General features: G+C 65.5%; 4 protein-coding genes across 9 annotated transcripts in view; 2 read left to right on the top strand and 2 right to left on the bottom strand.

The window, feature by feature from the left end:
• HMG20B (high mobility group 20B) overlaps positions 1-7,155 on the top strand; it is a 7,317-nt gene extending 162 nt beyond the window's left edge. The window contains exons 1-10 of one of the 3 annotated variants that reach the window (XM_027668412.1): positions 124-142; positions 648-720; positions 2,986-3,091; positions 3,290-3,493; positions 3,650-3,770; positions 3,876-3,922; positions 4,206-4,281; positions 4,458-4,673; positions 5,170-5,302; positions 5,935-7,155. In XM_027668412.1, the coding sequence (XP_027524213.1) occupies positions 683-720; positions 2,986-3,091; positions 3,290-3,493; positions 3,650-3,770; positions 3,876-3,922; positions 4,206-4,281; positions 4,458-4,673; positions 5,170-5,302; positions 5,935-5,947 (954 nt within the window). In that variant the 5' untranslated portion in view covers positions 124-142; positions 648-682 and the 3' untranslated portion in view covers positions 5,948-7,155. Of the gene's footprint in view, positions 1-123; positions 143-644; positions 721-2,985; positions 3,092-3,289; positions 3,494-3,649; positions 3,771-3,875; positions 3,923-4,205; positions 4,282-4,457; positions 4,674-5,169; positions 5,303-5,934 lie in introns of those variants that run through there. The other 2 variants (XM_027668410.1, XM_027668411.1) reach the window with 2 other exon arrangements.
• A 105-nt stretch (positions 7,156-7,260) lies between these two features.
• GIPC3 (GIPC PDZ domain containing family member 3) lies at positions 7,261-10,006 on the top strand. Its single transcript, XM_027668397.1, is given in 7 exon segments — positions 7,261-7,510; positions 7,513-7,691; positions 8,152-8,337; positions 8,641-8,821; positions 9,297-9,409; positions 9,584-9,665; positions 9,855-10,006. Coding segments are annotated over 7 exon segments (1,143 nt in total).
• A 387-nt stretch (positions 10,007-10,393) lies between these two features.
• Positions 10,394-17,058, bottom strand: TBXA2R (thromboxane A2 receptor). Of its 2 annotated transcripts, none has more exons than XM_027668391.1 (3): positions 16,803-17,058; positions 11,235-12,141; positions 10,394-10,757 (listed from the first exon to the last, which is right to left on the bottom strand). In XM_027668391.1, exons 2-3 carry the CDS (start codon positions 12,039-12,041, stop codon positions 10,503-10,505), a joined length of 1,062 nt encoding a protein of 353 aa, XP_027524192.1. In that variant the 5' UTR covers positions 12,042-12,141; positions 16,803-17,058; the 3' UTR covers positions 10,394-10,502. The 2 variants fall into 2 exon arrangements, with proteins under 2 accessions (XP_027524192.1, XP_027524191.1); XM_027668390.1 differs by lacking the exon at positions 16,803-17,058 and adding an exon at positions 16,497-16,559.
• A 2,284-nt stretch (positions 17,059-19,342) lies between these two features.
• CACTIN (cactin, spliceosome C complex subunit) lies at positions 19,343-24,686 on the bottom strand. Of its 3 annotated transcripts, XM_027668336.1 has the most exons (11): positions 24,628-24,686; positions 24,470-24,591; positions 23,670-24,177; positions 22,754-22,849; positions 22,204-22,349; positions 21,949-22,111; positions 21,728-21,845; positions 21,314-21,506; positions 20,884-21,006; positions 20,451-20,743; positions 19,343-20,011 (listed from the first exon to the last, which is right to left on the bottom strand). In XM_027668336.1, the coding sequence occupies exons 1-11, from the start codon at positions 24,664-24,666 to the stop codon at positions 19,521-19,523; spliced, it is 2,292 nt and encodes a 763-aa protein (XP_027524137.1). In that variant the 5' UTR covers positions 24,667-24,686; the 3' UTR covers positions 19,343-19,520. The 3 variants fall into 3 exon arrangements, with proteins under 3 accessions (XP_027524137.1, XP_027524135.1, XP_027524136.1); XM_027668334.1 differs by having other exon boundaries at positions 24,470-24,682; XM_027668335.1 differs by having other exon boundaries at positions 20,451-20,719; positions 24,470-24,682.
• Between the last annotated feature and the right edge of the window lie 757 nt (positions 24,687-25,443).

The raw sequence follows: 25,443 nt of genomic DNA, 5'->3' as shown, positions 1-25,443 counted from the left end.
GTCTGTGAGGGGCCGGGGGGGGTCTGTGAGGGGTCTTTGTGGGGGAGACCCCCAGGGGGCTGCGGGGGAGCCGGTGGGGAAGGCACCCGGGATCGCGGCGGGCGTGGGGGTCTTACTGAGGAGAGCCCGGGGGGGAGCTGAGGTGGGACCCCGAGAAGGCGGGGGGCGTCCGGTGAGGGGGCACTGGAGAGGGCGGGGTGTTGTGGGGGTGAAACTGTTTGGGGTCCCGAGTGAGCTGAGGGGGCCCAGAGGGAGGATCGCGGGGAGGGGGTGAGGGAGGCTCTGGGGGGGCTGAGGTGGGACCCCGGGGGGAGGGGGGAGTCCTGCGCGGGGCCCTGGGGATCGCGGGGAGAGGGGGGTTACGGGGATGAGCCCTTTGGGGGCCTGCGGTGGGATCCCGGGGGGGGGTCAGTGGGAGGGGTCTGGAGATCCGGGGGGCAGGGAGCTCCCCTGGGGGGGCCAGTTAGGGGCTGGCTGGGGAGGAGATGCCATTTGGGGGGGGGGGGGGGAATCCTGTGTTTTCCCTGCGGAGGGGAAGGGGGCTTCAGCAGGGGGGAGACTAGCGAGGGATCGATGATCTTTTCCCCCTGGAGCACCCACAGCCCCCTGCCCCCGTGGCACGGTGCCAGCTGGGCTCTGTCCCACAGGGTGCTGACCGAGGGGTGCAGTGAGACCCCCACCCATGGCCCACAGCACCAAGCAGCCGCCCACCGCCGTGCTGTAAGTGCCACCCTCCTCCTGTCACCCCATCCCCCTGTCCTGTGTCAGTGTCCCTGGGGAAAGAGTGGCAGAAGACCTTTTCAAACCTTGGGTGGGATCTGCATGCGCCAGGGAAGGGATTGTCCTGCTCTGCCCTGACCTGGGGCGGCCTCACCTTGAGTCCTGGGGGCTGTTTGGGGGCCACAGTGTCAGAGGGATCTGAAGCTGTTGGAGAGTGTCCAAAGGAGGGACACGGAGCTGGGGAAGGGTCTGGAGGGGAAGGGTCTGAGGAGCAGCTGAGGGCACTCGGCTGGTTCAGCTGGAGCAGAGGAGACTGAGGGGAGACTCCTCGGGGGCTGCAGCTCCTGCCCAGGGGAGGCGGAGGGGCAGGGACTGAGCTCTGCTCTGGGACCAGGGACAGGAGCCAGGGAAGGGCTGGAGCTGTGCCAGGGGGTTGGGATGGATCTCAGGGAAAGGTTCTTCCCCCACAGGGTGCTGGGGCACTGCCCAGGCTCCCCAGGGCAGTGGGCACGGCCCCAAGGCTGCCAGAGCTCCAGGAGCGTTTGGACAATGCTGTGAGGGACAGGGTGGGATTGTTGGGGTGTCTGTGCAGGGCCAGGAGTTGGACTGGATGATCCTTGTGGGTCTCTTCCAGCTCAGGATATTCTGGGATTCTGTGACTCTAAGCGTCTCGGGAGATCAGGGCCAATGTGGGCTGAATTCCCCTGGGATTTGTGCTGTCCTGAGCTGGCCTTGGCCCTCCTGGCACAGATGGGGAAGCGCCTTGGAGGTGGATTCCAGAGAAAGAATCTTGCCTGAAATAACTTTACTTTTTAAAACATCCTTAGGCATGAGAGGAATCCAGATCACAGGAAGGGGGGGGCAAGGATCTGTCTGGCCTTGGAGGGTGTTGGTGTTCCTGGCTGGGCTGGATGATGCTGTCGGCATCACTGGGAATATTGCTGGTGGACGTCATAAAGCCCAAGGCTGGCAGGTCCCTGCACAGCCCTGGGGGGTTCTTTTCCCCCAGAAGGTGGGAGAAGAGGTGGTCTCACACCTTCCCATGGGGTTTTGTGGGCTGCAGGGCACTGGCTGAGCTCTGATCCCAGTGGGATCTTGTGCTGGGCACCCACTTTATCCACAAGGACTGGTGCAGTGATGGGCAGTGTCCTGGGGACTCATGGAAGGGGCCCCCCTAAATTAACTGCAAGGGTGGCTTGGACAGGTGATAAGTGGGTAGCAGTGGGTTGGGATCTCTGGGAAGTTTGGGTCTACTCCAGGTACATGATATGACAAACACAAGGGGAATTCCAGGGTGGATCCTGAGTGGGTCAGGATTGCTGTGTCTTCTGGTACACTTGTGTCTGGTACGCTGTGTCTTCTGTCCTTGCTGGGGCTTGTGCTTGGCCCTGGGCTGGTTCCCAGGTCTGGGGACCTGGATGGAACCCAAGCAGGCACTGATGGGTGACACTTTGGAGCCCTTTGTGGCTCCTCCAACATAGTGGGGACATTTCCAACAGAGCAGGAGCTGCCTTGGGGTGTGAGTGGACGGGGGCTGTGGGATGGAGCCGGCTGGAGGAGGGGCTGGGGGGCCCCAGGGTGATGCTGTGGTGGGACAGGGAGGCTCTGCCCAAGGCAGCTGCAGATCCCTAAAGCCACAGCAGTGATTTGGAGAGCGGGGCTGGAGCTGCTCGGGGTGTTGGGGTGGTGTCCCAGGCAGCAGGAACCTGCTGGGGCGGTTGTGGCTGGAGCGGGTCGGGCCGACGCCCTGCCCTCACCCTCTGCCTCCAGGGCTCCTTGGGTGTGGGTGATGCTTCCAGGTGGTGCTCCTGGAGCCAGGATCCAAAACCCTGCAGCTCCTTCTCCCTTGCAGAGGAGGATCAGCAGGTTTCTGCCCCTTGGGACTTCTCACCGAAGTGTGTCCTGGGCCCAGGTGACAGGCAGGGGCTGTCACTGACACGATGGCATTGCTGTTACCTGCCCTCAAGAGTAGCACTAGCCCTCTTCCAAATGTCCCTGGCACGTCCCAGGGCTGCCACTGGACCTCAGGGCAGCTTTAGTGTGCCCAGGGCTGCCTTTCTCGGCCAGTGCTGGGCTCTGCTCCGGCCCCATCACTCCACTGTGGCCTCCCCTCATGGGAACAGGGGCTTCAGTGCCAGGTTTGGGGCTGTTTGGGTGAGGGAATCTGGGAGGATCTGGTGGGCACGAGGCTGTGCTGCCAGGGGATGTGTCACCGTTGGCCCCGGCGGTGTCCCAGCCCTCCCTGACGGTGCTCTCTGGCTGCAGACATGCCACGGGCAAGGCTCAGCATGGGAACTTTCTGGTGGCCATCAAGCAGGAGAAGGGAGAGTCGGCACGGATGGGTGGTGAGAAGCCACATGGCGAGGAGGAGGTGAGCCCTGGTGCCCATGTCCCTGCCCACAGGGTTCGAGGTGTGGGGCTGTCCCTGTCCCTCCGCTGGGCAATGGGCCGAGGAATCTCCCAGACCTTCCCTGGAGGGCCAGGGGGCCTGGGTGGGTCTGGGCCCTGCTCCCGTGTCCCGATGGCACTGTGTGCTCTGACCCCTCTGTCCCTTCCCCCCGGGTGCCAGCCAGTGAAGAAGAGGGGCTGGCCCAAGGGCAAGAAGAGGAAGAAGATCCTCCCCAACGGCCCCAAAGCCCCCGTGACGGGCTACGTGCGCTTCCTGAATGAGCGGCGCGAGCAGATCCGCACCCAACACCCCGACCTGCCCTTCCCGGAGATCACCAAGATGCTGGGAGCGGAGTGGAGCAAACTGCAGCTCTCGGAGAAGCAGGTGTGGCCCCCTGGGAGAGACCCCCAGGCTGGGGAGCTCCAGAGCCTGCAGCCCAAACGCCTTGGCTCCCTGCAGGGCTGGAGCTGGTCCCAGTGCTGGGCTGGGAGGGTTGGGAGCCTGGGGCTGGGCTGGGCTGAGGTCCCTCTGTGACCGCAGCGGTACCTGGATGAGGCGGAGCGGGAGAAGCAGCAGTACATGAAGGAGCTGCGGGAATACCAGCAGTCAGAGGCCTACAAGATGTGCACAGAGAAGATCCAGGAGAAGAAGATCAAAAAAGGTGGGTTGTGAGAGCAGGGTCTGCTGGGATCTGGCCAGGCACTGCCAGAGCCTTAGGGGATGGGGTCTGGCTGCCGGGGTGACTCCCTTCCTTCCTACCTTGCAGAGGACGCAGGTTCTGCGGGTGTGAACACCCTGCTCAACGGGCACAAGGTAAGGCCCCAGTTAGTCTGCCTGTGTGGGGGAACTAAGGCACTGCTGGGCTCAGTCCAGGGAGCTGGGCTGGCTGCACGGGTGGGTGGGCAGAGGGAGGCTCAGGGATGTGAATCCCAGGTTTCTGGAGAGGCAGGAGGCAGAGTGTAGCCTCCCTCCCCACCTACCTGGGCAGAGCCACCCCTCACTCCTATCCTGGTGCCCCTCATCTGCCCAACCCCAAGGGGTTGAGGTCCCCTCTGGGGGCCTCAGCCCTGCCTGAGCCCTCCCTCTCATCCCTCAGGCTGGCGAGTGCAGCGACACCTTCTCCACTTTTGATGTGCCCATCTTCACCGAGGAGTTCTTGGACCAAAACAAAGGTGAGGGGCTGCCAGATCCAGGCTGTGGAAGGTCCCTGGAAAGGCTGGATGGAGGGACCAGCCTGGAGCCTGGGCATTGGTGGCACTGAGCCTCTTGGAAGAGCTGTGGCTTCGGGAAGGGATTGGGCTGAGGTGGGGTTGGGGTCCATCCCACTGACGTGGCGCTGTCCCGGCAGCCCGGGAGGCTGAGCTGCGGCGCCTGCGGAAGATGAACACGGAGTTTGAGGAGCAGAATGCCATCCTGCAGAAGCACACGGAGAGCATGAACTGCGCCAAGGAGAAGCTGGAGCAGGAGCTGGCGCAGGAGGAGCGGCAGACCCTGGCCCTGCAGCAGCAGCTCCAGTCGGTGCGGCAGGCCCTGACCGCCAGCTTCTCCTCCCTGCCCATCCCCGGTGAGTTGGGGGCAGCCACGGGGCTCCCCGGTGCCAGGGCTCAGTGCTGGTGCAGTGGGACAATGTGGGACCCGCCCTGGCTGCTGGAACCCTCCCTGGGCAGAGGGGCACCATAGGGCCTCCTCAGCTGTGGGGACCCCTGCACAGTGGCACTGTGGGCTCCCCATCCCAGGTGAAGGGGCACTGTGGGGCAGCAGGGTGGTGGCAAGCCCATCTGATGCTGGGCTGGGATCCTGCAGCACTTGGGGAGCCCAGGGATGTGACAGCCAGCTGGCTCCCCTGTCCTGGAGCAGGGCAGGCTGGGAGCCATCCTCCTCTGGAGCCACACTCACAGCTGTGCCCCAAATTGGCCCAAATCCACGTGCTCCAGGATTTGTGCCGGTGCGGGCTCTGTCCTGCAACAGGAGATGACACTGGCTGCTGAGGTCCCTTCCCCAGTCACCAGTGCATGGTCAGGGCTGGGTGGGGACCTGCTCACCAGGCTGTCACCTCCCAGGCACCGGGGAGACCCCCACGCTGAGCACCCTGGACTTCTACATGGCCAAACTGCACAGTGCCATCGAGAGCAACCCCCTGCAGCACGAGCCGCTGGTGCTGCGCGTCAAGGAGATCCTGTCCCGGATCGCCAGGTGAGCACAGGGCTGGGAACACAGGGCAGGGGGTGATGGGAGCTGAGCAAGGAGGGAGTGGACAGGAATGGGCTCAGAGCTGCTCGGGGGAGCTGTGGGAGAGGGAAGCCCCGTCCCTGAGTTCAGGGGGTATCCCCACATTCAAAGACATTGAGCTGCTGGAGTGAGTCCAGAGGGGGCCACAGAAATGCTCCAAGGGCTGGAGCCCCTCTGCTCTTGAGCCAGGCTGAGAGAGCTGGGGGGGTTCACCTGGAGAAGGATCCAGGGAGAGCTGAGAGCCCCTTCCAGGGCCTAAAGGGACTCCAGGAGAGCTGGAGAGGGACTTGGGACAAGGGATCGAGGGGCAAGGGGGGGGAAATGGCTTCCCACTGCCAGAGGGCAGGGTTAAATGGGAGATTGGGAAGGAATTCTTGGTTGTGAGGGTGGGGAGGCCCTGGCACAGGTTGCCCAGAGCAACTGTGGCTGCCCCATCCCTGGAAGTGTCCAAGGCCAGGCTGGATGGGGATCAACCTGGGCTAGTGGAAGGTGTCCCTGCCCGTGGCAGGGGGTGGAACGAGATGAGCTTTAAGGTCGCTTCCAACCCAAACCATTCTGGGATTCTGTGACTCAGCTGTGCTTTCCTCCCTCCTCAGTGAACACTTGTGAGAGGACCAGTCCCTCTGGAGCCTGGGGCTGGCTGGACCCTGTCCCTGTCCCTTGGAGCTCACGCAAGGGACAGTCTCTGCCGGGGGTCCGGCTGCTTCCCCCCCACCCCTCGCACCTTCAGCGTGAGCCGGGACCCCCCCAGCCCAGAGCACCCGACCCTGCGGCTGCACCGGCTCCAGAGACCGTGAGCTTCGGGGGAGAGGTGGTGACAGAGCTGAGAGCCCATCCAGTGTGGTGCTGGGTGAGGGGTCACTGGTGGTGTGAGCAACCCCCACTCTCCCAGGAGCCCCCCAGCTCTGCCTTGCTCAACCAGGGGCTCCCCAAAGCCTGATGGGGAGGTGCTGGCGGGTTCTGGCCTGGAGGGAACTTGACTCTTCCAGGGTGACCTGGGGCTATGGTGCCGGCGGGGCAGCAGGGGATGACCAGGAGTCCCTGGGGAGGCAGTGAAGTGACCGGGAGTCCCTGGAGCTTGGCACTGCCTCCCAGCCCCAGACCAGCCTGGGAACCCCTTGGTCCCATCCCGCAGTGGGGCTGGGGGCAGCTCCTTCCCCCTGCCTCTGCCTTTATTTAATCATCCCCATGGGTGCCTTCAGCCACTGTCCCTGTCACCTTGCCTGGCCCCTCTTTCCCCCACCTTTGGGACTGGGCAGGGAGCTCCTGAAGGCAATAAACTGCCTCCTGCGGGAGGGGAGCTGGGACAGACCCCTGGGACAGACCCCTTCCTGCAGTGGGGACCCCTGGGCTGGGGGGAGCTGGGATTTACCCCTTCCCATGGCAGAGCTGGGACCAACTCTCTCCCATGGTGGGGACCCCTGTGCCAGGGGAGCTGGGACTGACCCCTTCCCACAGTGGGGACCCTGGGTGTGCTGCACTGGCTTTCAGCTCCTGCTCCTGACCCCTTGCCCCCTACCTGAGCCCCCCTGCTCTTGTGGGACCACTGTGCTGGCAGCCACATCTGGCCATGCTGTGCCGGGGTCAGTGTCCTCGGGGCTGCCTGTCACTAATCTCAGACTGTGTAATTAGAGAGTGTCTTATTTTCTTACTTAGCACTATGTGGGCCTGGCCCTGGCTCTAATGGGGGGCTGGGGTGCTTCCCCCACCTCTCGCCTGCCAGGCCTGTGCTCTGTAGCTGCATCTCTGGTTTGCCATCTCCTGGTGCTGCTGGGCTTGGGCTGGAGATGGGAGCAAATAAACGTGGGAGAAAACCACTCTGGTCTCGTGTGTTCGTGCTCAGAGAAGACTCTGGAGCTGATCCTGGAGATCTATTCCCAGAGGTGCTGTGGTAGGTCAGTGCCCAGCCAGGGAGGGGTGTGATGGCAGCGGCTCTGCTCTCCCACCTCCAGCCTGTCCAGGGCCCTTCTTACGTGGCAGAGCTCACCCGATCCCCGCGGGTGACCTGCCCCCCCAGCTCAGGTTCCCGGGCGCGGGGATCACCTTACGGCCGGCGGGGAGCCAGCCCCATCCATAATTCAGCGGTGCCGCCGGGATGCAGCGGGTGGGCAGGCACGGCCGGCAGCCCCCCGAGGGGGGCCCCATGGAGAACGGCGTGGGGCAGGAGCCGGGGACCCCTGAACCTCCCCCCACCGAGGCCCCCGCGGCCCCCCGGGCCCCCCGGGCCCGGCCCAGGCTGGTGTTCCACACTCAGCTGGCCCACGGCAGCCCCACGGGGCGCATCGAGGGCTTCACCAACGTCAAGGAGCTCTACGCCAAAATCGCCGAGGTCTTCGACATCTCGCCCACCGAGGTGAGGGGCTGTGGCACACGGGGAGGGGGCTTTGTGCCCGAGGGGGGACACCAGCCCTGAAGCACTGGCTGAGGCCTGGGCTCCCACGAGTCCCCAACTGCCTGTAAATGCAGTCCCCAGAATGTCCTGGAAAAGAATGCTTTAGTCTCTGGTCTCTATTGGCTCCTCTGGGGAGGGATGGGGGGAGTCTTGCCTCAGTTTCCCCCCTGCAAGTGGGCAGGGAGCTGGGGCTACCTGTTCCCTGGCTGATTCCAGCTGCCTGGCACTGTGGGAAGGTGCGTGGGGATGGGGCAGTGTGGGGTCCTTGGGCAGGCTGGGGGTCTCTGGACTCTGCTGCTCTAGCAGTGCCCAGACCTGACTGTACCCTGCCATGGTTGACTCCTGCCCTGGGCCCCAACACCAACACCCCCTGCCCTGCTGGGGTATCATCAGCCCCTGCTGACGGGGTTCTCCGGGGTAGATCCTCTTCTGCACGCTCAACACGCACAAAGTGGACATGCAGAAGCTACTGGGGGGGCAGATTGGCCTCGAGGATTTCATCTTTGCCCACGTCCGGGGCGAGACCAAGGAGGTGGAGGTGACAAAGACGGAGGATGCACTTGGCCTCACCATCACAGACAACGGGGCTGGCTACGCCTTCATCAAGGTGAACTCCCCTGGGGGGCCGGGCTGGGCTCAGGGCAGCCCTGGGGGCTTTGGCCCTGTGGGTGACATCCCTGCTGCACCCCCTCCCTGTGACCAGGCTCCTCCCTGACTCCCCCCTGGGTCCACCCTGGTCCTGGGGGTCTCCCCTGCCGTGGGGAAATTTGGGGGGACCCTCCCTGCCTGACCCAGCTACTATAGGCCATGGGATCACAGAGGTGTTTGTGTGGTGGGTAGGATGGGGGCTGTGTCTGACTGTCCCACTGTGCCACCTTGTTGCTGTGTGTCCCTGTCCCCCCACCCCCAGAGGATCAAGGAGGGGAGCATCATCAACCGGCTGCAGACGGTGTGTGTGGGGGACAGCATCGAGGCCATCAACGACCACACCATTGTGGGCTGCCGACACTACGAAGTCGCCCGGATGCTGCGGGAGCTGCCGCGGGCCCAGCCCTTCACCCTCCGCCTGGTCCAGCCCAAAAAGGCCTTCGGTCAGTCAGGGGCTCTCCCTGCTCTTGTGCTGGGGACTAGGGAAACCTTGGAATTGTCCCCAGCCCCTGTGGCCCTGCAGCCCCCTCCCCAGGGGTGAAGTGCCTCGCAGGATCCACCTCTGTTCCATGTACACCCCTAACCTACACCCCTACTCTTTGTGTACCCCGGGGCACCCCTACATTGCACCTATGTAGGCACTCTTCAAGGAGTCCCCACACCTGCTCATACTCCCTGTGGGCACTCCCATTCCTCTGTGTGCCCTGTCCTGGGCATCCATGAACACCCCGTAACCATGAGCATCCCCACCCTGTACCCCTGGGTGTCCTCCCCACACCACCCCTGTCCCACACATAGTTCACCCTGCAGTGCCCCCCGGGGGGCTGAGGAATGGCTGGGAAGTGGGCAGAGATGGGCTGAGGGTGCCAGGCCCTGCCTTGGCCCTCACCCCACCTCTCTCCCCACGCTGGGGCACAGACATGATCGGGCAGCGGACGCGGAGCAGCAAATCCCCGGGCGAAGGCAGAGTGGCCACGGGGAAGGAAACGCTGCGGCTGCGGACACAGGGCCCGGCCGTGCTGGAGGAGGGGGTAAGACCCGCCCTGAGCCCCCACCCTGACCCACAGCTGCTCACACCGTGCTGAGGTGGGGACGAGCATCCCCGCACCCCTGGGTGCCCCCTCTGCTGCCCACGCCCGCAGTGCCCCCCGGCACGGCTCGGTGGGAGCAGGGGGTCTCCAGCACTCACCCCCCGGGTCCCCCAGCCCAGCCCCTCCGAGGAAGAAGCTGCTCGCCGGGTGGATGATCTGCTGGAGAGTTACATGGGCATCCGCGACAGCGAGCTGGGTGAGCTGGGGGGGCCTGGACCCTGACCCGGACCTGCCCTTGACCCGCCCTCTGGCCCAGACCCTGCCCCTTCCCCAGCCCCTGCTCCTTCCCCAGCTCCTGCAAGGGTCCTTCCCTAGTTCCAGCGCCTGCCCCTTCCCCGGCTCCTGCCCCAGCTCCAGCCCCTGACCTGTCCCTTCTCTCCCCCAGCCTCGACGATGGTGGAGGCAGCCAAGGGCAGCCCCGGCGCGGCCCAACTCGCCCGCGGGCTGGACTCGGTGCTGGGCGAGTTTGCCTTCCCCCCGGAGTTCGTGGCCGAGGTGTGGGCGGCCGTTTGTCACCCCAAGGAGGGGCAGGAGTAGCTGGAGGGGGGGCAGTGCCCCTCGCTCCCGTCCCCTCCTCATGTCCCCACCTCGTCCCCACCCCACCTGGGGCTGGCAGTGCTGGTGGGGGTCCCCATCCTGTGCCCCCCACCCTCCCGAGTGCACCCAGGTCTGTCCCCTGGGTTGGGGGGCAGCAGGGCACCCAGCCCACCCACCTCCCCGAGAACCCCCAAAGCGTGGTGGGCAGTGGCTGTGGGTCATTAAAGCAGAGGCTGGAGGAGAAGGGCTGTTGCTGTGGTTGTCAGCAGGGCTGGGCCACCCTCCCAGGGTCCCCCCCCGGGTGTTCACCCCCAGCGAGCACCGAGAGCTGCACGAACTGTGCTTTATTGGGGACGGGGAGGGGGGAGCGGCTCTGTGCCCCCTGCCAGGGCTCGGGGGGGGTGGGGGGGGCAGGGAGAGCCCCTGGATGCAGGTGATGGGGACCCACGGAGGGGGCGGGATGGGGGGCCGGCCGTGTCCCCCCATCCCGGGGGGGCTACTGCAGGACGGAGCCGGCGGTGAGCTTGCGGCGCAGGGAGGGGGTGAGGGACACGATGGAGGGCCGGGGGCGCAGCCGGGGGTACACGCGGTGCAGCACCGCCCGCCGGAACAGGATGTACACCCAGGGGTCCAGGATCTGGTTCCAGGTGACCATGCGGATGTAGATCAGCAGCATCTCCTGCGTGTCCGTGGGCAGCTCCTGTGCCCGCCCGCCGGGCAGGTGCTGCAGCGCCGTCTGCACGATGAAGATCTGGGCGAGGGAAAGGGGCAAAGCGTCACTGGGGGGTCTGTGAGCCACGTGGGGGTGGGGGAAATGATGAGGGTCCAGGCACTGAGCCCCTTGGAGGGAGGTCCCAGGCTGGTTTGGGCACCAGGGAGCACCTGCTCTGCCTGCAGGCGATGCTGAGCCTCAGAGCCCATAACCCAAGGGCCAACCTGGAGTGCAGAGAGGTGGCACAGGGGGACACTGAGACCCGGGGGGTCTCACCAAGGGGACACCCCCAGACCTAGGCCCTCACCAGCAGGAACATGATGGGGACAAACTGAAACCTTGGACCTCACTGGGAAGAGCAGGGGGACACCCCAAGACCCAGGAGGGACATGGAGGAGGGTGGAGGGGGGGGACACACCAAGGCTGAGGCCCCACGAGGAGGAGCAGGGGGGACACCAAGACCCAGGGGGGACATGGAGGAGCGGTGACGAGGGGGCATCAGGTCAGGGGCCTCACCAGGAGGGGCATCCAGCAGATGGTTGCGATGATCATGATGCCCACGAGCTGCACCATCATCTCCACCTCGCTGTCGCGGCGCCGCTGCACCGACTCGCGGTCGTGGTAGACGCGGCAGAGCGTGACCACACTGACGGTGTTGAGGATGAAGGAGAGCAGCACCGACAGGATGCCCAGCAGAGCGAAGAGCAGGCAGAAGATGATGTCGCCGGTGTCGGGCAGGAGGGTGAGGAAGCACCAGGAGCCGGGGAACTGCAGTGTGTACCGGCCCAGCCCCAGCACCGGCAGCAGCCCCAGCAGGCAGGAGAAGCCCCACACCAGCCCCACCATGGCCCAGGCACGGCGCTTGGAGATGCTGGTGGAGCGGGAGAAGGGGCGGTTGATGCCCAGGAACCGCTCCCCGGCCATGGTGGCCCCCAGCAGCAGCGGGCACTGCCCGAAGAACACCATGGAGAAGCCGAGGAAGTTGCAGAGGTGGCAGTCGGGGTCCACCTCGGCCCAGGGGAACTTGATGAAGTGGTAGGGGATGATGACCGAGGCTGTCACCAGCAGCCCCATGAAGTCCGTGACCACCAGCCCGCAGAGGAAGACGAGGAAGGAGGAGCGGGCGTGGCTGGAGAGCTTGCGGGAGGAGCTGAGCAGGACGCAGAGGGCGAAGAGGTTGGAGCAGAGGCCGATGAGGCCGAAGGCTGTGGAGAACCAGGGCGAGGCGATGCTGTTCCGCGCGTTGGCGCGGCCGTCGCTGGCGTTGAACACCCCGAAACACGAGTGTGCCGGCCCAGCCACGCTGCTGTTGGGGGGCTCCATTTCCCCCACCCCTTCACGCTCCTTCTGGCAGCTTCAGGCACCCTCCTGACTCGGCTCCATGGCCTGTGACCTCCACTGCCAGCACCGAGCCTGCCTTGCCCTGCAGGGAGAAGTGAGGGGGTTTAGGGCTGTTCCCCGTCACCCACCCTGAGCCTGCAGATGTGGGGTCCCCCAGGGCCATGGAGGGGGACACCCTGCCAGAAGCCCAGCCCATGGAGGGGGACACTGGGACCCCAGCTCGTGCTGGCTCCGGGTGCAGCCGGGGTGGGTGCTGAGGGCCCAGCCCTGCAGCTGCAGGGATTAACCGTCCTGGGCCACGAGCCACGTGGAGCTGCAGCCACGAGGCCAGATCCCAGCACGGCCCAACACGGGCAGCTTGGCTCACTCCTACTCCAGGGGACACAGCCTGACAGCCCTGGGATGTTCGCCCTCTGTCACAGTGCAGGGACCTGCTCTCAAGGATGCGGGCACAGGGTGGCTGCCCTGGGGCGTAATCCTGACACTCCCCCCATCCCTGTACTGTACTCCTGGCTCAGTGGGGAGAAGCCTTATCCCTGTAGTGTGTGGGGGAAGCTGAGGCACAGGTTGGGACATCCATGTATGGAGCTGTGTGCTGCAACCCTGGCACTGTGGCCAAGCCACAGCCTGTGTGGGTGGTGACATCCCTGCGCTGCTCCCCTGGACCCCCCCCCACCGGGAGCCAAGGGTTTGACACCGGGACAGTGACTGAGAGCACATGGACTGTGGCCATGGGCAACCTGGTCAGTGCCACTCTGCCTCACTGGGCAGTGACCCGGGGCTGAGAAGCATCTGGCAGCCGGGAATCAGAATCATGGAATATCCTGAGTTGGAACGGACCCACAAGGATCATCGAGTCCAACTCCTGGCCCTGCACAGGCTTCCACTACTAATTAGTCCAGGCTGCAAATGGGATGATGTGGGACAGAGCAGAGACGTGGCAACTGTGGGGACCGGACACCCTGGGGACACAATCCCTTGCAGGGAACAGACCCCTCCTCTCCTCCTGGGACCCATTTCTCCAGGCTGTGGATGTTCTTGTCACCCTGCCTGCCCCATCCTGCTCCCGGGCTGGCACAGTCCTCAGCCCAGTGGCCCCAGTGGGATGCCCAGCTGGATCCCAACCATCCACCCCTGCAAAACCCACACTGCAGAGCCCTCCAGTTCTGGGATCCTGGCAACCTTGCCTCCCCCTTGTGCAGGGTGGCACTTGCCACCTGTCCACTGTTCCCAGGTCAAACCTCAGGCTGGCCCCGATCAGTGCCAAACCAGGTGTTTGGTCCATCACCCCACCCTGCTCCATGTCCCCATGTCCCGGGTGATCCCTGCTCTGTGTCCCCATGTCCCAGGTGATCCCTGCACCATGTCCCACAGCCGGACACCCCTCACCACCCCCCCTCTCCAGCCCCTGGTTGGAGGGTGGCCGCAGGGCTGGGAGCCACCGCACACGCCTGAGGCACGCGCCGATCCCACAGCCCGGGGGCTGGGACGGGGCCAGGCATTGCAACATCTTCCTCTGGGGCCTCACCCAGGTGGGACGTGGGGCTGAGGGTGCTGGCACCCACCCAGCCCCACCTGTGCACCCGTCACCAGCTGTGCCGTGGGTGCTGCAGCCCTGGGGAGCGGGAAAGGGGCTCAGGGTGGCAGCGGGGGCTCGTCCCCATCCCCGTCCCATCCCGGTGCAGGGGGCTGGCAGATCACAGCAGTGATTCACTGTGAGGATAGGCCTGGCTTTTTCCATGAGCCAAGAGCCAAAACTTGCTGCTGTTTGTTCTCGCTGGTCCCTGAGGGCCGTCCATGGTGGCTCCAGAAGTGTCGGGGCCCTCCAGATCATGGTCAGGCCTTGGCGTGACATTCCAGATCCCTGAGGAGTCACCAGCCTTTCCCACGTCCTCTGGGAGGTGACAAATTCCCCCCTGCCCAACAGTGATGCCACGTGGGTGCCTGGCATGGTGGTCCCACTCCTGCTGTCCCTTGCCACGTGCCTGCTCACACTCTTGGGGTGCGCTTGGGGTGCTGTCCCTTAGTGTGTCTCCCCTGCCCCAGAGCACACCCTCTGCTCCCTGAGGGTCAGGAGCCTGCGGGTCGATGCTGCCCTGCTGCCCCTGAGAGCCCCCAGAGACACAGAGCCATGGGATGCTCTCGGCTGCCCACTGGCTCCCTGTGGTAGGATCTGACCCTTCCCCACAGTGTCCAGCGGGGGGGGTCTCCCTGTGGTGGCACCATGGCTGGGCAAGGCACCACAGGGCCCAGAAGCTCCAAACCAACCATCGCCCAGCTCCTCCCTGTCCTTCATCCCCCTTCTGCCCCGTGGCAATCACAACTCAGACCCTCACCCACCACCCAGTGCAGCCAGGCCAGCGACCCCAAGGGCAGGGAGGACCCTGGGGTGGCCTTGGGGGCTGAGCAGCTGGGCCCCCCTGCTCAGAACTGCCTCAGCCAGGCACTGACTGCACTTAGAGGGAATCAAATATTAACGAGGGGGCCACTTAACAGCCGCAGGGCCGGGAGAGAGGGAGCCCCGGCAGTGCCAGAGCAAACCAGCGGCATCTCCGGGAAAGGGATCATGCGGGGGCGGGGGGAGTCCCCTCTCATCCTCTCCCCCCATCACGGGCAGCACTCGGGTTTGGGGTTCTGGACCTGGCAAAACCCTTCCAGAGAGATCCCACGGGAGCAAGGGTTTTGCAAGGGGTGCTGGGGTAAAATCCCGGTGGAGAGGAGCTGTACCCGAAATGTGCTGCTGGAGCTGTGAGACACTGGCAGGAGCAAGGGAGGGGGAGCTGGGGCAGGCACTAATGGGGTTCCTGGCACTGCCTGAGGCCGAGGGTTGATGTTCTACTGCAGCTGCACCATGGCTGCCCTGCCTCCACTGGGCACTGCTTCCTGCCCTGGCCACATCCGAGGGAAAGGCAAGAGGCTGTTGGGGAACAGGAGGCTGCTCCTTATCTGCTCCTGCCTCAGCCCATTCCTTCCCCAGGCTTCCTCAGGCAGGACTGGGCACAGGGCTTGCAGGATCAGGCCAGGGTAGGGAGCTGGGAGGGGAGTTTGCTGGGCAGTGGGGCACAGACACCTGCAGAGAGACCCCCAAACCAGGCAGCAGTGACTCCCCACACACCCCATGTACACCCTCAGCCTGGGCTCTGCTGCTGGACTTGGTGCTTGGCCTCAGGGCAGCCTTGCAGAAGGTGCTGCAGGACATTTGCATTTTTTCCTTGTGTGGACAGTCCCTCCTCTCTGTTTGGACCTCTTCAGGACAAGGACTTTCCCTTTAGGATCCCTTCTGCCTCCACAGCCTGGTGTCCCTGGTGGAGGTGGTCCCATGGTTGCGAGGGATGGACACGGTCCCACTGCCACCCACCCCCCAGGCTGGGGCTCTGGGGGCAGAAGATCAGCTCCAGGTCATCAGCTGGGACAGGAAAGGCCATGGCCACACCATGGGAATGGGGACCTGGCAGGGCCTCAGTGTCCCTCCTTGGACCCACAGTCATCACAGGACCTGCTGCTGGGGGAGCTGCCCTGGCCTGGCCTGGAGCAGGGACATCCCCGGGACACTCAGGACATAGGACATTCCTGGGAAGCAGTGACACACAGGGTGGTTCCTGCCAGGCACGGTGTCTGTCCTCGCCTGTCCCTGCTGTGGCCAGGGCAGAGGGCCCGAACCTCCGGGCTGGCTTGGAGACAACCAGCACCATCCCCATCCCAAACTCCAGGACCCCGGAGCCAGGCAGGGGTGGCTGGGGGTGCACCCTGGGTGCCCTTGGGTGCAGGAGCCGGGGCTCAGCAGCCCTGGGGGGGCCGGTGCCAGGGCCCTCGCCCCGCTTCTGCCCCGCCCGCAGCATCGCGGCATCTCGAGGGTGTCAAGGCCGCTGGGCTGCCCACTCCGGCCGCCCGAAATAGCCCTTTCCTTTCCCGGCCCTTTCCCGGTCCTTTCCTGGCTCTTTCCCGGCTCTTCCCCGACATGAGGTTGGGCGGGGGCGGCCGCAGGGCACCCGTCCCGACAGGGGAGCCCCCAGAGCAAATCCTGGTGCCGAGGGGAAGCTCGGGACGTGCCCGCCTCGGACCCCCGGCCCCGGGGACAGACAGACAGCGGGGGACATCACGTCTCCGTTCCCCCCGTGGGGTCTCCACTTCCTCTTCCCCGAAACGCACCCGATCCCCAGGTCTGTGTGTGAACTGGGCGGATGACCCGAACGCGAGTGTCCGGAGAGCCCCGAGAGAGCCGAAAGCCCCGCACAGCCCCACGGGCCCCTCACAGCCCCTCCGTCCGTCCATCTCAGCCCTGCGGTCTGTCCACCCATCCCGGTCTCTGTCCATCTATCCCAGCCTCTCTGTCCGTCCATCCCAGACTTGTGGACTCTTTGTTCTCCTCAGCCTCCCCACTCCCGCATCCCTCGCCCCCCTCCAGCGCTCCCCTCCCCGCGCAGACCCGGGCCCTACCTCGCTGTCGGCGGGATCCACCCGGCTCAGCTCGACTCGGCTCAGCTCGACTCGGCTCAGCTCAGCCCCGCGGGGGGGCGGGGGAAGGGCCGGGCTCGCCTCTCCCCCCGGAACCGGCCCCGTCCCTCTCCGCCCCCTCCCCGCTCAGGACGGGGCTCCCTCCGGGCGGGGGTCGCGCCCCGGCCCCATCGCCCCCGCAGCTTCCCCTGGCGCAGCCCCCCGGAGACGGTGCCCAAAGACCCCCCGGCGGCGGCCGCAGCACCCACGGCTGGTCCGAGTCGGGGCCGGACCCGCCCCGTTACTCACTTGTTTACCCGAGTGGGTCCCCGTCCGGGCGGGGGGGGGATCCGGCCGAGCCGCCCCCTCAGCGGCGGGGTCCCACAGACAGGGGGTTCCCCACCGAGCCCCGCAGAGCGGCCCCGGGACCCGGGAAGGGGGGTGTCGGATGGCCGGAGTCCCCGCAGCGTCCCTGGGTGCCCCCGCAGCCCCGGGGAGGGTTCGCACCCCGGAGGTTTTCCCAGCTCGAGGTGTCGCTGCGCTGTCCAAAGTCGCGGCCAGCCGGAGTGGCACGTCCCCAGGCACTGTCCCCTCCCGCGGTCCCAGGACGCGACAGTCTCCGCTGCTGCTCCTCGTGCTCCGCCGGGGAGGGCAGAGCCCGGCTCCGGCCCCGGCGGCTCCATCAGCTCCGGAGCGCTGGGAGCGCCTGAGCCCGGGGGGGACGCGGTGACATCCCGAGCGCGCAGCGTCCCGCCAAGGCCAGCGAGGCCGGGGCGGTGGTGGCCGGGCAGGAGATTTTCCTGCCGCTGGCTCGGCACTGCGGGGCTGCAGACCCCCATCATCCCGCCGTGCCTTGGCTTGGAGCAAGGACTGGCACTGCGAAAGCCCGGGCAGAGGGCAGGGCCAGCTCGCAGAACTGGGTCGCGGCGAGGATCGTGTGCTGGGGGTAGGAACGAAACCTGCAGGGCTCAGCAGCCGCTGCCGTGCCCGGGCCGGGCCAGGGTGTGCCGGGGTGTGCCCGGGAGCAGCTGCGCTCGCAGGGATGTGGGCACGGGGGGGCGGCTCCACCAACTGCTACCCGCGGGGCATGAGCCCGGCCGAGCTGCTGTGCCCCCCAAACCCAGCTCAGGGCTGTGCCAAACCACGGGGCAGCTCCCCACTAAATGAAGGCGAGATGCAGACACGAGCACTGAGACCTGTCAGGGAAAAGCCATTAGAGGGGCTTCAGCCGGATCCAGCCCCTGATCCAGCGTGTGCCCGGCAGCCACGGCAGCTCTGGGGGCTCCTGTGCTCGGTCAGTGGCTCCATCCAGGGCCTGGAGTCAGAGGCACAGGGAAACGCAGTGCCTGGGAGAGAACGTGGACCATGTTCAGGCTGGGGACACAGTGGGATGTTTTGGGGGGAAGTTCCCCTACCCCTGTGTGTGTGTATGCCCAGGAGGGACAAGGGCTGTGGGCAGGGCGGCTCTGCCAGGCAGCTGAGCAGAGAGGGCACCCAACCACCAGACAAACGTTGGGGTTTGGCTTTTCTTTTCCCATTTCCTCCAAGGCCATCCCTGGCTGGGCCTTCACTCGCTTCCTGTGCTGAGCCCTGGAACACCCCTGTGCAGGCAGTGGCTGGAAATAACTCACAGGAAGGAGAGGGCAGGGGATGCGTCCGGTGCAGCTGCCGGCCCCAGGGACATCCCACAGGATGGGGAGGGGGCACCCACGTGCAGGACCAAGGCAGTTGGGGTGCCCCCCACCCCCAGGCTGAGCCCCACACACGTGGGCAGCCAGAGCAGGCGTGGGAGCCTCCTGAGCACCAGCTCCCACGGTGTCTGCAGGGCTGGATCCTGCCGGCAGAGAGCAGGACAGGGTGACCCTCCTGAGCTGTGGGGCAGCCACTGAGGCCTGGAGGCCCCTACACAGCAGGGTTGGCTCTGCCCCCGTGCTGGGGGATTGGGGCAGCCCCCCAAGTCCCTGTGCCATGAGGCTGTACTGGGGCAGTGGATGCAGGGAGGAAACAGCCTCACTGTGACAGTTCACTGCCAGGATGGAGGTTTCCTGTGCCCCTGGGCATTACTCATGCACCAACACTGTTTGGGTGATCCTGGGGATGAGGCCATCCCAGACACTCGTGGCTGTGCCCCATGGCCAGCACCTGGAGGGACCAATGCCAGCGAGTCCCAGCTCAGCCCTGAAACATCCCTCAAGATGCCCAAAACCTGGCTGAGCATCACTTGGGGCCCTCAGGGACCCCCAGCTCAGCAATGGGGGTCTGGGGAGTGCAGCTGCCTCTTGCCTAGGGCAGCGAGAGCCTCACAGGCATGATGTGGGAGGGACTGCAGGCCATGGAATCCGGATTTTCCCCTGTAAGGAGATATCCCAGCCAGCACCCTCTCCTCCACCCCGCTGGAGCAGGCGCCTGGCAGCCACTGAAGCTTCCCATGCCATAGCCAGGGCTGAGGGATGTGGCAGCGCTCCCAGGCTGGGGAAGTCAAATCCCAGGGGAGGACATGCCAGGGATGAGGCCGGGGGGAGGGCCCCGGGAGGTCTGTGGAGCAGGATATGGGGCAGTGCTGTGCTGGTGAAGCCAAGGGCCCTGCAGCTCCAGCTGGGGACCATCAGCTGGACTGGTCTGACACTGGTAAGGGGAAGTGTGGGGCTGGGAAGGGGCTGGAGTGGACAAGGGGAGCACACAGGGCTGACAGCATGTGGGGAGGGAGCAACAGACCCCAGCAACACAGGGCTGAGGACACCCCCACCTCAAACATTACCCAGTCCCTAGGACAGCTCCCAGTGCCGGCCCAGTATGGTACTGGCTGGTGCTGCCATGCAGAGGCAGTAGTGGTACCCATGCTCAGGATCCCACAGCTAAAACAACCCCTATTTTATTTATAACAAAGTCTCAGGGTCCCTCAGCATAAAGGCAAGGACAGGGAAAAGCTGCAGGAATATGCCCTGTGCTGGGCCAGGCCCTGGGGACATCCAGGGGACAGTGTCTGTGCCGGGGGTGGCAGGAGTCCGGGGGGTGCTCAGCAGCCCCTCACCGGCGGTAACGGTAACGCTTGAAGTGGAACCAGAGCTGGAAGATGCCGTTGGCAAACTGGCAGCGGAAGCCGTGGCGGTGGGAATACTCCCACTCCCGGTTGACGATCTTGAAGGCGATGTCCTCGTAGGGAGGCCCCGCGTGGAAGCGCAGGATGGCGAAGTCCTTGTTGTCCTGGCAGGCCTCCAGGAAGTACTCGGGCGTTGAGCGCTTGTCGATGAGGTCGGGGTAGAAGATGTTGAACTTGTAGCCCTGCACGATCTTGGGGGGCGGGTTGTCGAAGTCGTAGTGGGTCTGGTTGTACTTGTTCCACTCGAAGCCCGTGTGGACGCGGTTGAAGAAGCGGGGCTTGCGCGGCCGGTACTTGTCAGCCCAGAGATAGGCCTTGCCCGTGAGCGGCATCTCCACGCTGAACTGAGCCTCGTCCGCGCCCATGCCCTCCTTGGCCTTGCGGAAGAAGATGTCGTCGGTGCTCTCTGAGGCATCACCTGTGGGGGAGGAGAGGTGAAGGTGGGATCCTGCAGTGCCGTGGGACACTGGGCACACACGGCACACGGCAGGAGGGAGCAGCAGGTGCTGGGCAGGGGATGCAGAGCTGGAAACGGGGATGCACTGGGGATTCCCAGAGGGTACCGGACTGAGCTGTGCTGGAAAACTCATCCAAAACACTCCTCCCACCTGTCTGCACCCAAATGCCCTGGTGGTACTGAGGCAGCTCCCCACAGGGAACACCAGCAGCCTGAGCCCCATCCCCCTGCTCCTGCCCAGCCCACAGCACTCTGCTCTGGGGGGAACCCCTCTGCCAGGCCAGCTCTGGGTGCCATCTCCAGATGCAGCTCACCCTTTCCTGAGGGCACTGTCCCCTCCAGCCCTGCACTTTGAAGCCCTGCACACCCTCCACACCGGGCAGGTTGCCCTGGGGCTCACCTGTCACCTGGAGCTGCTGGCGCAGGAGCAGCAGCCGGTGCGTGTCCTCCTCGGCCTCCAGCACGTGGGCGTCGAAGGGCAGCTCGTTGGGGCCCAGCAGGCGGGGGCTGTACTTGCCCGCGTCGTAATCGTCCAGGCTCTGCTGGATCAGATCCTCCTCCATCAGCACGGCCTCCCCTTCTGCCTCGCCCTTGGCCTCCGTGTCCTGCTCCGCCTCCGGCTCCGAGGACGGCCCTGGCTGTGCCTCAAGGCTCTCCTCGGGATCCAGCCTGCACGGAAGGGAGAAGAGAGAACTGGGACGGGGATGGTACCCTCGCTCTCAGCTCACCTGAGCCCTGCCTGGGGAAGGGTGGGAGCACAAGGCTGCCTTTCTATGCAGGGTGTCCCACAGGAGAGGCCTGGAGGGCTGTGCTCCAAGGAAAGGGCTGCTCACCTGTCGCTGGGGGAGGCTGGCTCCCTCTTGATGATGGGGAAGAGCGGTTCGCTCTCCACACCCTGCTCCTGCTTCAGTTTGTAGAGCTTCTGCCGCAGCACGTCCTGGTGCCGCTCCCGCAGCCTGTGAGAGGAGAGGAGCCATCGGGTCCCACCCAGCAGAACCCCCTCATGCCCCCAGAGCTGTGACACCCATCACAGCGGGCAGAAACCTGCTGGGCTTGGATGCTTTTGGGCTGAATAACCCCCAGTTCGGTTCCCTCTTGGAGACCTCACTGTGCACATCAGCACTAGAGAAGGTGTCCAGCCCTGCTCCCCTCCTGGGAACCAGCCATCTTGGAAAAGGTATAAACCCCCACCAACAACTGGGTTTGTACCTGCTCAGCTCTGCCCGTGGTGGGGTCTATGCCACCCCCAGCCCCTGCCCTCACCTGGCCCGAGCCATGTAAGCCTTCAGCTGCTGCAGGAGGCTCTCCCAGTAGCCAATGTCCAGGTTGGGCCCTCCTGCTCGGATCTTGCTCTCGATGCCCTGGTACAGTGCCTGCAGCTGGTTGTACGTCTTGCCCTTGAACACTGACTGCACATCCGAGCTCACCGAGGCGTTGACGCCGTCCCGGCGCTCCCCTGGACAGGTGAGGGCAGCTGGTCAGTCTGCGGGCACTCACTGGCCCTCATCCCAGCCCTCCCAACAGCAGGATGGGGGACCCCAGCCAGGGACAGCTGCCAGACCCACAGCCTTCCTCCAGCAGGTCCCAGAGAGCCCCTCCGAGCCCAAGCACGTGCCACAGACCCTACACCCTGTGTCACCCCCCACTCACACTGCCCCTGACACCCACACTGCTCACCTGGGCCCCCTTTCCCAGAGGCCTCCAGCTTGCGGAGCTTGGCTATCTCATCCTCCGTGATGATGGTCATGTCCCTCCAGAAGTCCACGTTCTTCCCTTGCTCCAGCTCCATGTAAACCTGCAGGCAGGAGACAAGCCAGACATCAGGCACCTGCCCCACATCTGGGCAGGGAGGCAGAGCTGGGGAGGAAGCCCTGGCAGAGGAGCAGCAGGGCTGGCACCTGGATGTCCTCCACCAGGTCCTCCATGTCGGACACGGTGAGGCCGTTCAGGAAGGTGTAGGGCTCGTGCATCTCCACCGCCAGGTCGTCGTCCTCGGCACTGATGTACTTGGCCAGAAGGTCGATGGGTTTCGCCCTCCCATCCCGAATCCGGATCTTAGACCTGGGAGAGGGGAGAGGGACAGAGCGAGTGACACTGAGCAGTGCCACCCTCTGCTCCCTGCCAGGCCCGGCCCCGAGCAGCCGCACACCTACCGCAGCTTGGCCTGCTGCAGGTGGAAGTTGTCCTCCTGCTCCTCCCAGGTTTTGAAGTGCTCTGCCTCCTTCTCCCGCTGCAGCATCTCCAGCTCCTGCTCCCGCATGGCCTTTTCCCGCTCCCGCTCCAGGCGCAGCTGCTTCACCTGCCCGGGGAGAGGGGGCTGTGAGGCCGCTGTGGATGGGGCACCACACGGGCACCTCTGAGGGCACGGCCTGTCCTGGGGCTGCCTCGGCTCCTGGAGAGCCCAGAGCCAGCAGGGCCAGGCTGCCTGGGGCTCACTGCCAGCCGTGTGAGGGACCACAGAGTGCCCCAGTGAAGTGACCTGGCACTGTCCTCCTCAGCACCTCCTGAGCTGGGCTCATCCCCAAGGCAAGAGATTTCTCAGGCTGGAATAGCCTGGGTGCTGTGCTCCCCCCTCCAAATCCTACAGCCTATGGACACCCCCAGGGAAGAGAACAAGGGGGCTTCCTGGTGAGTAATGAGGAGAACTGGGTTGTCCCCAGGGCTGTCTGTCAGACAGAGGGATGGAGGGACATCCTATCCCACCTTCTGCAGCTCCAGACGATTGTCCTCCTGGATTCGCTTGTTCCTCTCCTTCAGGTCCTTTTCATCCAGGTGGCTGATCCCTTTCTTTTCCAGTGCCTGAAATAGAGTGGTCAAGGGAGGCTGTGAAACCCAAGAACCTCCACAGCCCTTCACTGGCCAGCAAATGCCACCACATCCACCTGCTTCTGCTGCTCCTGTGAGCTCTGATCCTATCAAAGGTCCCCAAATCCCTCAAATCCTGCTCCTGAAGTCCCTCAGCAAACCCAGGAGCCCACCCAGCCTGGGCAAGTGGAGTGCCAGCACAGCTGTATCATAGAATCATGGATGGTTTGGGTTGGAAGGGACCTTAAAGTTCATCTTGTTCCACCTCCTGCTATGGGCAGGGACACCTTCCACTAGCCCAGGTTGCTCCAAGTCCCATCCAACCTGGCCTTGGACAGTTCCAGGGATGGGACAGCCACAGCTGCTCTGGGTAAACTGTGCCAGGGCCTCCCCACCCTCATAGGAAAGAATTCCTTCCCAATATCCCATCAAACTCTGCTCTCTGGCAGTGGGAAGCCATTCCCCCTTGTCCTATTCCTCCAGGCCCTTGTCCAAAGTCCCTCTCCAGCTCTCCTGGAGCCCCTTTAGGCACTGGAAGGGGCTCCAAGGTCTCCCTGGAGCCTTCCCTTCTCCAGGCTGAACACCCCCAAGTCTCAGTCATTCCTCACAGAAGAAGTGCTCCATCCCTGTTACCATCTCCGTGTCCCTGCTCCAGTAAATGCCCAGCACTCAGCCTGCAGCTCCTACTCCTATTCCTGCCCCACCTCCTCAGCCCAACTCCTTGGCTACAGACCCCACCTCAGCCACAGTTCTCCCCAACTCTCCACCCCCTCTGCCCTGTTCCACTCAGCGACAGGGACAGGGCAGAGCTCACCTTGCTCCAGATGAAGGTGCCCAGCAGGTTGTTGTCCCCGAAGGGGTTGTCGGTGTTGGTGTATCCCATGTACTCCTCCCCCCAGCCCATCTTCTCCCGCTTCTTCCTCTCCTTGGCCTCCTTCTTGGCCAACCTCCTCGCCCGCTTCTCCTCGGGCGTCTCCAGCGCCTTCAGCAGCGCCGCCTGTTTCTTCTTCTCCTCCCGGAGCCGCAGCCGCTCCTGCAGGCTCAGGGTCTGTCCCGGCTCCTCGCGGCCGCGGGGCCGGGTCGGGGACGGGGAGCTGACGGAGGACACGGAGGACTTGGATCCATCCCTCCTCCTGCGGCGCTCCCGGCTCCGCTCCCGGCTCCGCTCCCGTCCTCGGCGGCGCTCGGGGCTGGAGCTGGACGAACGGCCCCGGGAACGCGAGCGCTGCTTCCTCCGCTCCTTATGGGGCCGGTCCCGGTCCCGGCTGCTGCTGCTCTTCTTCTTCTTCTTCCATTTCTGCCTCTCGCCGCCGGAGTCGGAGCTGCGGCGGCACAGCCGGGTGTCAGGGGAAGGAGGGCACTGCCAGGCCTGGCACGGGGCAGCGGCAGCGCCGGCAAAGCGCGAGGTACCGGACCCGCCCCGGGTCCCCTGGGTACCCACCGGCCCCGGTCCCGCTGCCCGGCCCTGCCCGAGCCCGGCGGCACCGAGGCCGCTTCGGGCCTCCCGGGCCCCGGTGCCCCCGCCACACGGAGCCCCGGCTCCCCCCGCTCCCGGTCCCGGTCTCGCTCCCCCCCAGACGCGGGGCGGCCGCTCCGGGCCCGATCCCCGCTCACCCTGAGCTCGGCTCCCGGCGGCGCCCCCGGCTCCGGCTGCGGCTCCTGCTCCGGCTGCGGCGACGCCTCCCGCGGCTCCCGGAGCGCTCCCGTTCCCTGTCCCGGTCCCGTTCCCTGTCCCGATCCCTGTCCCGGTCCCGTTCCCTGTCCCGATCCCGGTCCCGCTCCCGGCCGGGGCTGCGCGTCCCGGAGCCCATCGGCGGCGGCGGCGGCTCCGCCCCAGGGCCTCGCGGGGCCTCGCTGCGCGGGGCTGCCCCAAGCGCGCCTGCGCCCGCCCCGCCCGCCCGCGGCCCCGGCGCGGACAGACGGGCGGACGGACAGGCGGGCAGACGGACGGGCGGACAAACGGGCGGACAGGCGGGCGGAGGGGCAGCCCCGTGCGGGAGGGGCGGGGCCTGTCCCGCCTGCCCCTATTCCGGCCGCTTTTGCCCCAAAAGGCGCCGGGCCCCGCGCGGCGCCCGGGCTGGAGGCGGAGAGCGCGGCACGGACCGCAGGGCGCTTTATCACGCCGGAGCACAGGTCTCTGGAGAAGGGGCTCCGCGGGGAGGGAGGGGAAACATCCCCAAAACAACCGAGAGAAGAAAAAGCGCGGCCAGGCCTCGAGTCCCCGGAGCGGAGATGGGACAGCGCTCCCGACACCGGCACCGCCGCCAGACATCCGTCACACGGACACGTCTGGGGACAGGGACAGCCACCGGGACAGACATGGGTGGAACAGGGACTTCCCATGGGACATCCCCATGGAAACACATGGGAACAGGGAGTCACGGGACACACGTGGGGACAGGGACAGAAAGAAGACTCAGACGTGACCCAGAACGCCTCCGCCCTGGCTTTGTCCTCGTCCGTCCAGGAAGCGCTGGAGCAGCAGTGGGAATGAGAGGGGGGTCACGGGGCTGTGCCTGACGCGGGGCCGGGGGCACAGAGCTCTGCAAACGCCCCTGCCTGCCCTGGGCTCTGCCTTCACTTAACAC

Source organism: Corapipo altera, unplaced genomic scaffold (assembly GCF_003945725.1).
Source record: "Corapipo altera isolate COAL_440 unplaced genomic scaffold, ASM394572v1 231, whole genome shotgun sequence".
Lineage (NCBI taxonomy): Eukaryota > Metazoa > Chordata > Aves > Passeriformes > Pipridae > Corapipo > Corapipo altera.
This window is presented reverse-complemented; position numbering and strand designations above follow the sequence as displayed.

Bases quoted from the DNA above. Each gene is read 5' to 3' on its own strand.
- CACTIN (XM_027668334.1), bottom strand. From the start codon at position 24,666: ATGGGCTCCGGGACGCGCAGCCCCGGCCGGGAGCGGGACCGGGATCGG. The intron at 24,178-24,469 runs GTGAGCGGGGAT...GTGCCGCCGCAG, and splicing joins CGCCGGGAGCCGAGCTCAGG to CTCCGACTCCGGCGGCGAGA. The intron at 20,744-20,883 runs GTGAGCAGCCCT...TCCCCGTCCCAG, and splicing joins CCAGCCTCCCCCAGCGACAG to TTCTCTCTTCTCCCTTCCGT.
- TBXA2R (XM_027668391.1), bottom strand. From the start codon at position 12,041: ATGGAGCCCCCCAACAGCAGCGTGGCTGGGCCGGCACACTCGTGTTTC. The intron at 10,758-11,234 runs GTGAGGCCCCTG...TCCCTCGCCCAG, and splicing joins TCTGCTGGATGCCCCTCCTG to ATCTTCATCGTGCAGACGGC.